The 12,809-nt window shown below is 34.2% G+C and overlaps 1 protein-coding gene across 2 annotated transcripts in view; it reads right to left on the bottom strand.

The window, feature by feature from the left end:
- Window positions 1-201: 201 nt before the first annotated feature.
- Window positions 202-12,809, bottom strand: part of Sox102F — a 234,207-nt gene continuing 221,599 nt past the window's right edge. For both annotated transcript variants that reach the window (XM_053760217.2, XM_053760216.1), the window contains 3 exons: window positions 11,096-11,318; window positions 3,246-3,540; window positions 202-2,823 (listed from right to left, as the gene is read on the bottom strand). In XM_053760217.2, the coding sequence (XP_053616192.1) occupies window positions 2,574-2,823; window positions 3,246-3,540; window positions 11,096-11,318 (768 nt within the window). In that variant the 3' untranslated portion in view covers window positions 202-2,573. The remainder of the gene's footprint in view (window positions 2,824-3,245; window positions 3,541-11,095; window positions 11,319-12,809) is intronic.

The following is a 12,809-nucleotide window of genomic DNA, read 5'->3' on the forward strand; positions in this document are numbered from 1 at the left end:
AGTGACATGTATTTCAAAATGTACACGATTTTTTAAACAGTGAGCCCCGATAAAGTCTCAACTTTCAATTTGAGGATTTTCATAGGTTCAACTAACCTGAGCGTTTTTTGTTATTTCACCGGCGACGAACGTCGGAGCCCAGATTACGTTCTCCTACTTTTCTTCGGGATGATACCACTGAACAGTAATGAAACAAATTCATATATTTTTAATGTTTATTTTTTATTATACTTTTGGGTTTTGGCACAATTTTTAAATAATGTGTCCTGGTTTACACTAGGTAATAAAACCTAAATTCTATCTACTTACATTTGAATTTCCGAATGCTAACTGCACTGAAGTATGAGCGAGTTCAAATCAACCACTGGGTTTACAAGAGCAAAAGTCAAAAGTAAAAAAATAACAATGTCTGAATCACTAAGTACATATACCAGCAATTTTAAAGGTACTTTCAAAATAGCATTAGATATGGCAAGTCGATTCACTTCATTGCGATCGAGCGATGGCCTTATTAGATATAAATTATAATAATGACGGAGATCTAGACATATTTCAAAACACAGATTAAGTATCGTTAAATAACCACAACTAACTTTTACATCAAAATATCGCATATTTACAGGAATTCAACATAAAAATAAATAATTTAACGTCACTGTCTAAACCCTTACACATTTATTAAGAATAATACACACTACTTAATAGACAAACATTAAGTTTCACGTACACATGTATTACAGTCACCTACAAGTTGATACTGGCATTAAAAGACGAAGTGAAAACAAAACAAGACTTTTATAATTAGAAAAATAAATAACAAAAATAAAAAAATGGCTATCAACGAGTAATTTTTAATTTTACAAGATAACTATACAGTGATCCTCTATATAACGTAGATATTATACTTGTAACTACCGCTTAATTTCTACTATCTACTTATATAAATTGCACGATTTGATGAAGCGAATATTTTGTATAAATGTTTTTATTGTAATCCCACAAGTCGGTGGAATATATATTTTAATTACTTTAATAACACGTACGGGAGTTAACAACAAAAAAGAAAGTATAAAATAATTGACATGTTCGCAATTGACTAATAGAATTGTCAATATAACTGGGCCAAATATTTTTAACCAATCATAAACTTTATTAAATTCGAACACTCCCAACTAAAGATCGGGCACCATTGCTCCGTTGCGTTACGTTGCACTGCGCTCCGTCGACGAATCAGTATTGTACGGTACGTAGCTACAATGAGTTGTGTCCACCAAACGGAACACGACCGAGCAATGGGGCCGCGCTGAGATTCACAAAGTTAGAATGGAGAACAGACTTGGGTATAAAATAAACAATAAAATTGTACCTACTTTATTATGATGGCATTTTTAATACAAAATATCCGATACCATAACTATTACACACAACTATGGATCAAAATCTAATCTATGAGTATTTATATGCATTACAAAGATATCCACATCTCACAGTTGTGTTTTAAACACACGAGTAAAATTTTCAAGCCTTTCGCTTCAATTTTTGGTTTGACATTTTAATCGTTTAGAGGCCTAGCATCTAATATTATCTATTTAATTCATATATTATTTTACATGGCCACTCAATAGTCATATCAACTTACAACTAGTGTAGACCTATTCCGTTTATCAGTTATTATCTACATGGGGTCTTACTTATTTACATAGATTCCTTACATAACCTAAACTATAGATCAAAGAATTAAATATGGGATTAAAATTTGTTTATTTACAACGTTATTTCTAGCTGTATTTATGCTGAATACATGACTTCATTGTATGTACTTGCATGTTTAATATGTGACATCTAGCCATTAATGCATTAAGTACCTACCTAAGTTTTTAAATGTCCTAACTTTTACAATAATTTTGTATGAAAAACAAAGTTGAACTATGAAAAAAAAATCTTAATCGATTTAGGTACGAATCTCTAAAAGATCTTTACGTAGATCTAAAATACTTATTTCCAATACTATGCCAATTATATTTTGAAAAATCATACAACAGCCGTATGAAAAACAATGCGACAGCTTAAGTACTCGTGTGATACCGTGTCCTTCTTAATTTCCTTAACGAACTAATGGAATAATCTCATAATATTATTTTTACGAACGAGAGATCCAATAGACACGGGCGTCCATAGAGAATAGTCTATATTCTTAGATATAAGAAATATTAAGATCCGAAACAACAGCTAATTCTTTAGTAAGTCTACAATCAAGACATATTCGAGATTACGACATTACCTTATAAGTACATAACCTACTATTTATTTTGTCATGATAGTCTCTGTCTGCCTCCTTTGTTTTTGTCCTAGTTTAAATTATGCAACTACCCTTTATTAGTATGACGAACCCATAGCTTTAAATTCCATAAAGAATATTTTTTTCAGTATTCGTTTTTAATTAGTACGTTTGATTCAAATTTTAAACGTTTGTTTTTTGGGTTTTAGGGTATTGAGTCTTACCAAGGATGGTGGGAGGGGGGTAAACGTTGGAGGGGCGCGGCGTGCGGGTACGGCCAGCCGCGCGCCGACCCTCAATCGTCCTCTCTGGGGGACAGTGGAGGCGAAAACGCTTGGTTCATGTAGTTCCCCCCATTAGGCGGGGGGGACGAGTTAGACGGTCCAGGGGATGAAAGAGATGGGAGGAATCCCATCTCGCTCCCGCCGTCTCTGCACCAGAGCTGCCTCATTTCTTGTCGGCGAGATCGCATGAGGTTCTTGTATTCTGATATTCTCATCTTCTTGCCGTCAACTATACAAGTCCTTTTCGGTCTTGGCCTGTACCTGAAAGAAGAAAAAGGAAGGTATTCTAAATTTGTTCATAGATATTTATTTCATCTAAAGCATTTGAAATTAAAATGTAGATACTATTCGAAAATTTTACGACAAACATTTGTCCAAAACTAGAACAGATAGGTCAATTACATCCTCTCTTTCTCATCTGAGCGTTTTCTCGGTTTCTTCCGCAGTCATTGGGCGTCGGAGCGCAGGGCCCGGTTTCCTTATTTTTCGTCTCCACTTTGCACGGTCGTCGGCATCCCTAGTTGTCATACTGTTGGCAAGCATACCTATCATCCTTGTTGACATAAATAAATGGAATTTATACAACTAAGGAATACTTAATACGTAGAAAAACTAGTCGAACACCAATAGGTACCTAAAAGAACATTAGTAAAAAGATTGAACGATTTAAAAACAAAGCTTACCTATAATCAGGGTGCTTCTCCATGTGTAACTTCGACAGCCTCGACTGCTCCTCATAATATGGTTGCTTTTCAGCATTCGACATGGACTTCCACCTAGCGCCGAGTATTTTGGATATATTGGAGTTGTGCATATCAGGGCAGGCCTTTAGGATCTTCCTGCGCTCGTCCTTAGCCCAGACCATAAAAGCATTCATGGGTCGTTTGATGTGGGGTTTCCCAGCTTCGTCCCTCTTCGGCTGACGCACCAGCTTGGCTTTGTCTGATTCTTCTTGGGCTGATTGGCCCCATGATGACGCTGCAAAGGGAAAATTTTTCATTGAGCATTGTTCAAATCTATTCAACTACATTGACATTATCATAGTAGGTGCCAAGATTTGCACTAGGTATATGGAAATGTTAAGCTGTTTGGTCACATCTCGAGACGAAACCATGACTCGATCGAGCGTCTCGTTGTCCAAGGCAAGGTTGAAGGCACTAGGCCGCGCACAAGGTCGCCAATGAGATGGACTGACCAGGTAAAGTCGCTGGTGGAGGAACCTGTACACGAGTGCACCAGGATGACTTCAAGCAGGGAGAGATGGCGGGACATATTGACCACGACCACTCTGTCAAGAATGATACGAATAAGATGATATGGAAATGTATGTTTTGAAAAATGATGCAAGGGAAACCCATTTTATAAGACTTTACATACTACTTTTTGCCAGAGGTTTCAACCGACCGCATGAATTTCCAACGGGAACTGTTCTTTTTCCGGTAACACTATGTATCCTAACTAGTACCTATGTATGCGAAATTTCAAGAAGATTGGTTGAGTAGATAAAGCATGAAGAAGCTAACTAATAAATAAACTTTCGTTCGCAATTAGTTGGGAATTTGTGATTGGATTATAACTCTACCTAAACAGTTTTTTTTAATCCTCGTATTAACAACGACCATTTAATTCGCTATTTTTATTGCCATCGTACAAAATATTAACGAATCAAACTCAACATTGTCCAAATGCCGAATTTGGTTATAAAAAATATTGGAATTTCTATTAATTCCACACAATAAAATTTATTACCGTAAAATATTTATGAAATAATCCAAATTGCTTTCTGTAATGGAGAACATAATCGGAAGCTATTCTAAGACGCTGTAAATTATGTCTTCCATTGAGAATAGAGACCATAAAGCAATCGTTAAATAGAGATTAAGAAAATGTTGTTTTGGCCAAGCTTGACTGTAACTTATAAGGATTGTATGTGGGCCAGTTATTTGGATAAAATCAAGTATTTGACATGTTAATTACTATGGTTTATTAATAGCTTGATTTAATTCAATATAAATATTTTTTTACACAAAATGGTGTTTTAAAATCGCCATATATCTAAGTTGCCAATACATTTAATTTTAGTAAGACTGTCAAACAAGTTTGAAAGAAAATTGATTACTTTTTATAAAATAAAAGCATAATAGGCTATTTAGTTGAGTATTATAAATATTCGTAAACAATAATTAAATCTCACTTTAATTCATAAGTGTTATTAATTACGCGATGTACTATTTTTTGTTACTCCAAAATTGTGACGTCACAGGATATCACTGCCAAGCTCCATATCTCCATAGGTATATTTTTTGTATTTAATATCACAAAAGTACCTATCCGACTTGACTAATTGGAAAATAGCCAATGCTCTGCTATTTAAGTGTGCAACAAATTACATAACTTAAAAAATATATATATTTCCAAATCTTTCACAGCGATGATAGTACAATCACGAGAAAAATTCTTTAAACGGAATTCGACAGGTGTTAGCGGGATTAGCCTATTTGAAGACGGCGGTAAAAGGCATTTTTATGGTGATGAATTCATTAGAATAGATTATAATTAAAGTACACATAAACATTTTTGGAATGTCCAAAATGTAGTTTAACTGCCATCGTAATTTTTAGTTGTCACCTTGTTGATGTGATTCTGTCGAGATGTTTCTACGGCATCCGTGTTTAAAATCAAACTATTGTTTACATTTTTATATTCTGCTTCCACATTGAAAGAACCAAATTATAATACAGCTGGAATATGATAACATTTTTGTCTGGATTGTGAGGATTCCACAATTAACTATAAGTAGTAATAAACCCAAAACACACTTAGATCCCATTTTATGAACACGATGCAAATAGCATCCTGGGACATTAAAGCGTGCGTTTACACCAATCAAAACGCAAGACGATTATGCAACTGTCATTTTACATTCATAAACGCACCCCCGCCAACGCAAATATTTGGGTCAAACATTGGACGTATCCGCTTAACATTTCGCCTGACGGATTCGGTACCAAGTGTCCGCACAATTAATATTTTGTACGGAAACATCCACCTCTCAAAGCTTGCGCATTCCTTGAATTAATTTGACACGGTGTTAGATAATTTATAACATCCTACAGCGGTTGATTCGCGCGATACCCCAGAATGGGAACGCGTACTGACGAGCGGAAATTGATGTTTTGACAAATGTTTGATCAAGTTTCACTTTTTTAATTGTGTATTCAATCAGCAATGACTTTCTTTTCTATCTTCATCATTTTAATAAGTAATTCTCATTACGTGTGCGTAACATGAAATTTTCACGACTGAAACAATAAACTCATAGCAACTAATTAAAAATTCTGTTAGTTTGTAGATATATACAGTTTTTAATTATCATTTCCTCTAAAATACGATGTCGTTTTAGAACAAATAATAATTTCTTGTTTTTCCACTTCACACGAATATAAAAGCTCCATTAAAATTTAGTGTTACGATTACTTTTACATATCACCTATGGCACCTGATATCAAGTATAGTAAAATGAATTAACATAAAATGGTATTAAAATAACGGCACGCCGTTAGTTACTTGAAACCGAATTAATAAAACGACTGGTTTCTGAGTACTAGACAACTATAACTATTATTACTGACAAAATTATGTATGCCACATATATGAATAGCATCTTGTTTTAATTAATGATTCGTATTAATTAATTTAATGCAGTTAACTTTTTCTGGGCACATAAATTTATTGATGCAGAGGTTAAGATATGATACATTATTGCTTAAGTCGTTTTGAGAGAACATTAGTAGCAATTTATGTGTGAAGTGATTTAATACCGCGTGCAGTATAAAACTAATGTCTGTTAGTATCAATTTAGTTTCAGTTCAAAGTCAAAACAGTAAAAAAAGTAACCAGGTTATTGGCTTATTGATGGATACAATCTCGATACATAAGTGTATAAAATCTTGATTTTCTGCATGTTTTAGTAGAGTAACCTAAATATTTACTATTAATATTATACCAAAAATGGTGTGAAAAATTGTAAAAACTCTTTTCATATTCAAAGCAAAGAGTTTGTCGCCTATATAAAATACAATTAATTGCAATGAAATAGAAATTGTACCACAATTAGAAATAATGTTATGTTATCGAAGTGTCCCTAAAAACTAATTTCTACTCGATTGTACACAAGGATAGGGCGTCGCGTCTAGCGGAAGTTAGCGTCTTGAGCGCCATCTATTTCGTATTCCACGCAATTTTCTTGTTTTAAAGGAAGCGAAATGACACTTGCGATTTTGTAACCATCGCGGTTTGGACTCCCGCCAAATACTTAAGTATTATTTGCTTTATTGTCACAGAAATTGGTCGGTTCGAATGAAGCCAATTTACTGTATTTATATTTCATTGACGACAGTTTGTGACGTAGACGGAAGTTTCTGTGCTTATAATACTTATATCAATGGGCTAATCTAACTCTTAATATAAATGAAATTAGCCAGTTTTCATGTGATGTTTCTTAGGTCAATCACTATCCATAACTTCGGCACTGATTTATAGTACAGAGTATAGAATTACCTATAGGTTACCCAGCTGTAACCAGAGATGAGTTTAGATCTGGGCACTAACAGGGCAAAGTCGGTTATTGTTGATTTTAATCGGGTTTGCACCCGGGCATAAAATAGGCATATAGGAACATTTTTGGGAATTGATTACTGGATGTAACAAATTGGATGAGTGACGACACGGACGAAGGATACTTATGACAATGAATGTAGGTACACATTCGTGTTCATAGAAGAGACCCTATTACAATAATATTACTTTCCTATTACTATTGTAAAGGGTAGCCTAAATTTTGACAGTTTTAGAAATAGTTCCAAATTTCATCGAAATCAATCTAGCGGATGAGACGTGAAAACTTAACAAACAGATACTTTCCCATTTATGGAAACATAGACATATACTTATTATGGATTAATTTGATGATATTGTGTGTTTAAGATCATGGCCAAAGATGCCAATTGCTATCACAACACGATGAGAATTAATCCGGGTAGCGTAAAATGTTATTTTTATCAGGTTTTTATTAATTTTATTTTGTATATATAAGTTACTTTCTTAATTAACTTTATACATTTTATTACACACACATAGCTATATTTAAAAGTTAATAAAAACGTATCGTAACATATGAAATTGTTGTTTGTTTGTATGTTTTATCATTATATAATAGCACAAGAAAAAAATAATAACGCAGTGCATTTGTGTTATAGTTTTATATTAAATATATTTTAAAAATATGTAGGTACCTTTTACTCTCGAACTAGCCAACACTATCCGACCTATTTGAATATTTGCATATTATAATCGCCATTTATGTTATTTGTTTGCGAATTTGTATCAGGACGATAGATATAACTTGGGTGAACAAAGTTGAATTTTGAGTGTCCTCATTTCACGAATTGATTTGACATTTTTCGTCATCTTTCTTCAGCTTGGATTCAATTCATACAGGTATATAGGGAATAAATCTTTCCGAAATCGCGGACAGAATCGATGGAACTAATAAAGACATAATAAAGTTTCAAATACACGGGAAAACATTGTCAAACCGACATCGTATGTAAATTGCATATTGCGTTCAATATTTTACCGACAAAATCTGTTTTACGCTCAGAATAAATTATACTCAGCAATTAAATTGGAAACATCAAAATGTCGGCTACACGGCACATTTCTTAATTTTAGCACTAAGTATTTATCTAAGCCCGTGTCTTGTGTATTTTAGTCAACATTTCGTAAGATATCACGTTTGAAATAATTAACTTGCAATGCACTCGTAACACAGGTGCTATTCTCATCTGAGCGTTATCCCAGTTGCTTCCGCCTCCATAGAGTCTCGGATCCCAAACTAGACGATGGTTTAATGGTATAATTTTTTCGTTAGCCGAATGCAACAAGATGTCTCTGACCTGACGATAATAAAAGCTTGGGGCAAAAATAACATTTCTGTAAAAACCTTGTTTCTTTTGATTTAGGTAAGTACCTATACTTGGGGTCAGATGAAACCACCTTCTTTGTTCAACTTAGGATTATGTATATCATGGTGATGTATGTATATACAATTCATCACTAAAAAATAGTCTATTTGTAAAAAAAAGTCTACTGCAGACTTCAAAAGTGCAGGTGACGAAAAAACGGAGGTGTAACCAACTTCACCGCAGCCTTTTCATTAGATAATTTATTTATCTGTGGGTTTTGCCCTTATCATTTGCTAAATCGACGACCTCGGTAGCGCAGTTGTAAAGTGAGTGCCCCTGAACCGAGAGGTCTCGGGTTCAATCCCCGGTCGGGTCATGATGGAAAATGATCTTTTTCTGATTGGCCCAGGTCTTGAATGTTTATCTATATATGTATTTGTTATAAAATATAGTATCGTTGAGTTAGTATCCCATAACACAAGTCTCGAACTTACTTTGGGGCTAGCTCAATCTGTGTGATTTGTCCTAATATTTATTTATTAATTTATTTATTTTATTTATGTACATTTAACAGTAGCACAAGTCTTCTAATATAGGAATAACATCTTTTCACCAGGGATTTGTCTGGTGTCATTTAAATGAGTCAATCAAACAGCCGCGCCATATTTTTGGATCTCCTGCGTCTTCGTGACGTCAGTCTACGTCACCTATCTGAGACTCGCAGATTTCATCTTAGAAGTAGGTATGCATTCACATCTCCACACTTCTATATAATCAATGCCAAAGCTATCTGTCTATCACGCTTTGCAACGCTGGACCGATTTTGATAAAAATTTTGTTATTATTATATACTCGAGGTCAAAGTCAACACACGTACGAGATGAGAAAATTTTGACGAAATTGAGAAAAAAATGGACAAAAATATTTTGTTTCACCCACACGTATTTTAATAGATAGATAAATTCTTTATTGCACCATTCACAAAGGAGCTATAAGTTACAACAAGATATTCAAACATAATGAGTGCAAAGGCGGACTTATCGCTAATGCAATTTCTTCCACCCAACCTCTGGATGGAAAGAGAAACAAGTTGGGTAATAAAGCTAAATACCCACTTGACACTACCAAATCTTATTTGTAATATGCTTTTATTTGGTTTGTATATAAATGATAAATGACAAGCTTGTTTTCAAAATAATGAAGATAAGTTAGATGTATTATAATATTTTTGTTTCTAATTTAGTGATGAATAAACTATATTCTATTCTACATATAGGGACACTAAACAGTAAAACTTATGTATGTCATGAACTCAACAGTTATTATATCATGTGGACCAGTTTTCTTATTGACATTCTTCCATGTGAGTCAGTCGAGAGGTAATTTATATGATAATCTGTTTAGTCATTGTATTCTCATTTTCCTGTTAAAACTCTTTAACAATATGACTCGTATTTTTAGCTACAAGCACATTTAAGTTATTATTTATTGCAACAGGTATTGAGTATTTTCGTTTTTGCGATATTATTGCATCGTGCTACAAAATCGTATTTGGAAGATTTATTTTCTTTATTTTTTATCCACTGTGTTACTGCTATATTTTGTGTTAGATTTTATTCAAGTCGCCTTAAGGCATCTGACATGATAGGTTTTATTATAAACTGTGGTACTGGAGCAGAACGAACTAAAACATTCAACGAAGACATAAACATTTTAACAGTTTTTTTTGTAGGTTCCACTTAGTATTTACATTTTATTGATCATCCTTTTTGATTCCATTCTTTTGAATTCTTTTGGACTTTTGAAATGTTTCACAAAATGTCTAAAATCACAAGACGGAAGAAAAATATTCTATTTTCTCTACGTGCAATAATTTCACATAATACTAAATTATATTTTGATATATAATCACGAAATATTTCATAGCATAGCGAACTTTGGCAACGGGACGAAATAAAAATGCACAGCTGCCAAGTGGGTCGCCGTATCACCTGATCTACACATTATTCAGATGGATAATTCCTGTGGACGTCATCTTTACTATCGCCATGATACAGCCCATTGCATGTATAATAAACATTTTGAAGGGAAAATGTAGAAAATAGGCGAGAAAAATATGGTCAGATAACGAAAAAGTTTTTTTACGAAAATGTAATTTTTGGTACAAGTTTTTATAGTTGTTATTAGATATCTTGTTACATTCAACACATGACAAAAAATGAAGTCCGTACAGTAAACCGTTGAAGAGTTCCCTCGTCGGGAGCCAATCCAGGTCGCATACCAAAATAATGCATTCTTAATAATGAATTCCAAATTTCAGAACAGTTGGTTAGGGGGCCTACTTGATTAAACTCACACTAACATACAAACTTTACAAGTCAAATTAAAGCTTGTAAAAAAGTAGCATCTAATTATGATGGACGACTAAATTAATGAAGTATAACATTATCAAACAAAATCCGTTGAGAAGTTTTAAAGATCTAAGCATACACAAGGGACAGACAGCGGGAAGCGACTTTATTTTATATATATACCTATATAGTGATCCAATTAAGTTTAATACTTACTATTACAGGCGTTATTGTAATCCTCATCTTTTGGCATGCTGTACTGGGGGCTCTCGTCCATAGGGGGGTAGGGCACGAACCGAGGCAGCATGAGGGGCTGGGGGGAGGGCGAGCGCTGCTTGCTCAGGTTGAGGGGGGCGTCCGGGTCCGGCGGAGGGGGGGACCTGGCGCTGGCCGTCAGCTGGGCGAGCTGGGCCGTCGCAGGCCATTGGCTTGGGACTACCTGAGGAGGAGAAGTGATAGTTAGTCTAATTCAAAGCATTTTTTGAAGTCACATATTAAATAGTATTTCTAAAAAAGCTACTAACTACTGGAAGTTCGGAACGACTGCTGCTGAGAGGAAATGCCGATCATTTAAACAGTATTAGTCCAAATTATGACAGAGGAGCTTACCATTATTATTTTTTAATATAATTTTATTTCCGCTTTTAAGGAGGCTGTTGGTAGATGATGTTACAATCATATCCAAAGAAGGGTTAAGATCAGGCATGTGACCTGTGATAAAATGACAGCCGAATCATCAAATTTCAGGTTTTTTAGGGCTTCACGACGTCACAGCCCCGAATGCCAAAGGCGCATCTCTATGCGACGATACATTTTTCTAGCTGCATAATGAATATGACGTAACGTTATTTATTTATTAATTTATTTAATTATTTCATTTGTTTCCCATTTTCCTAGATTTGAGGATATTTGAGGATAGGATTAATAGCTGGGGACAGCGTGGCCGCAGCGATCGAAACGCTCTGAGAACCCAATAACCAAAAATTTAATTTCAAAATGAACAATTTGAACCTATAAACAACCACTGATATTTTAAGAAGTGAATTTAAATGTTAAAATAAAACATGTTTATGAGAGTGCGGCAATCGGAGATGTTACAACAATCGCCGAGTGACGTAACCCGGTAGAGAGGAAATTGCCACAATTTAACATCAAATGAAACGTTAAAACTGGATGATGGAGCGCATCTAATTATAATTTTATATAACACTGGTTTGGGTAATTAGACAACTTTCGTTTTTGAACGTCTCTAGAGGCTAGGGCGAGGAGGTTTTAAGGTTAGTTTTTTGTGAAATCTGAATGAGGTCACATTGTATTTTTGGTCTAATTGAAAATTTCATTCGAATGCCATCTCCAGTATTTATAATGTAATCCAAAGCTACGAAAAATCTACAAAAATATTTTCTTTTCATTTTTAGCATTGTTTTATATTTTGATCAATATCAAAAAAAATAACTTGTACCCGCTTATGTGTATTGTTTATGGTAACTATTTACTAAGGGAATGAGTACTTACGTCTAGTACTAAGTCGCGGTAACATTTCTTTTTAACCTGTTCCGTCCTACTGCTAGGTAAATAAATATGTATGGACAAATCACATTGAGTTGGCCCCAAAGTAAGTTCGAGACTTGTGTTATGGGATACTGACTCAACGACACTATATTTTTATAACATATAAATACCTATTTATATAGATAAACAAGGTCTCCCAGAACTCCTTCCAAGCCGTATTGTTATATGAATAAATTCTTTTGCAGTTATTTTGATTAATAATCACAATATCAATCTACAGATTCAATAGAAAAGGAAAAATGCTGTTTAAAAATACTTTTTAATACGACTTTTAAAATGAAAATTGATGCCTGCTTAACCTCGGTCTCAGAAAATCCGACAGGGTCGCTCAGAATAAATTATTTGTTTTAAATTCTTA

The sequence above is a fragment of the Plodia interpunctella genome, chromosome 20 (genome assembly GCF_027563975.2).
Source record: "Plodia interpunctella isolate USDA-ARS_2022_Savannah chromosome 20, ilPloInte3.2, whole genome shotgun sequence".
Lineage (NCBI taxonomy): Eukaryota > Metazoa > Arthropoda > Insecta > Lepidoptera > Pyralidae > Plodia > Plodia interpunctella.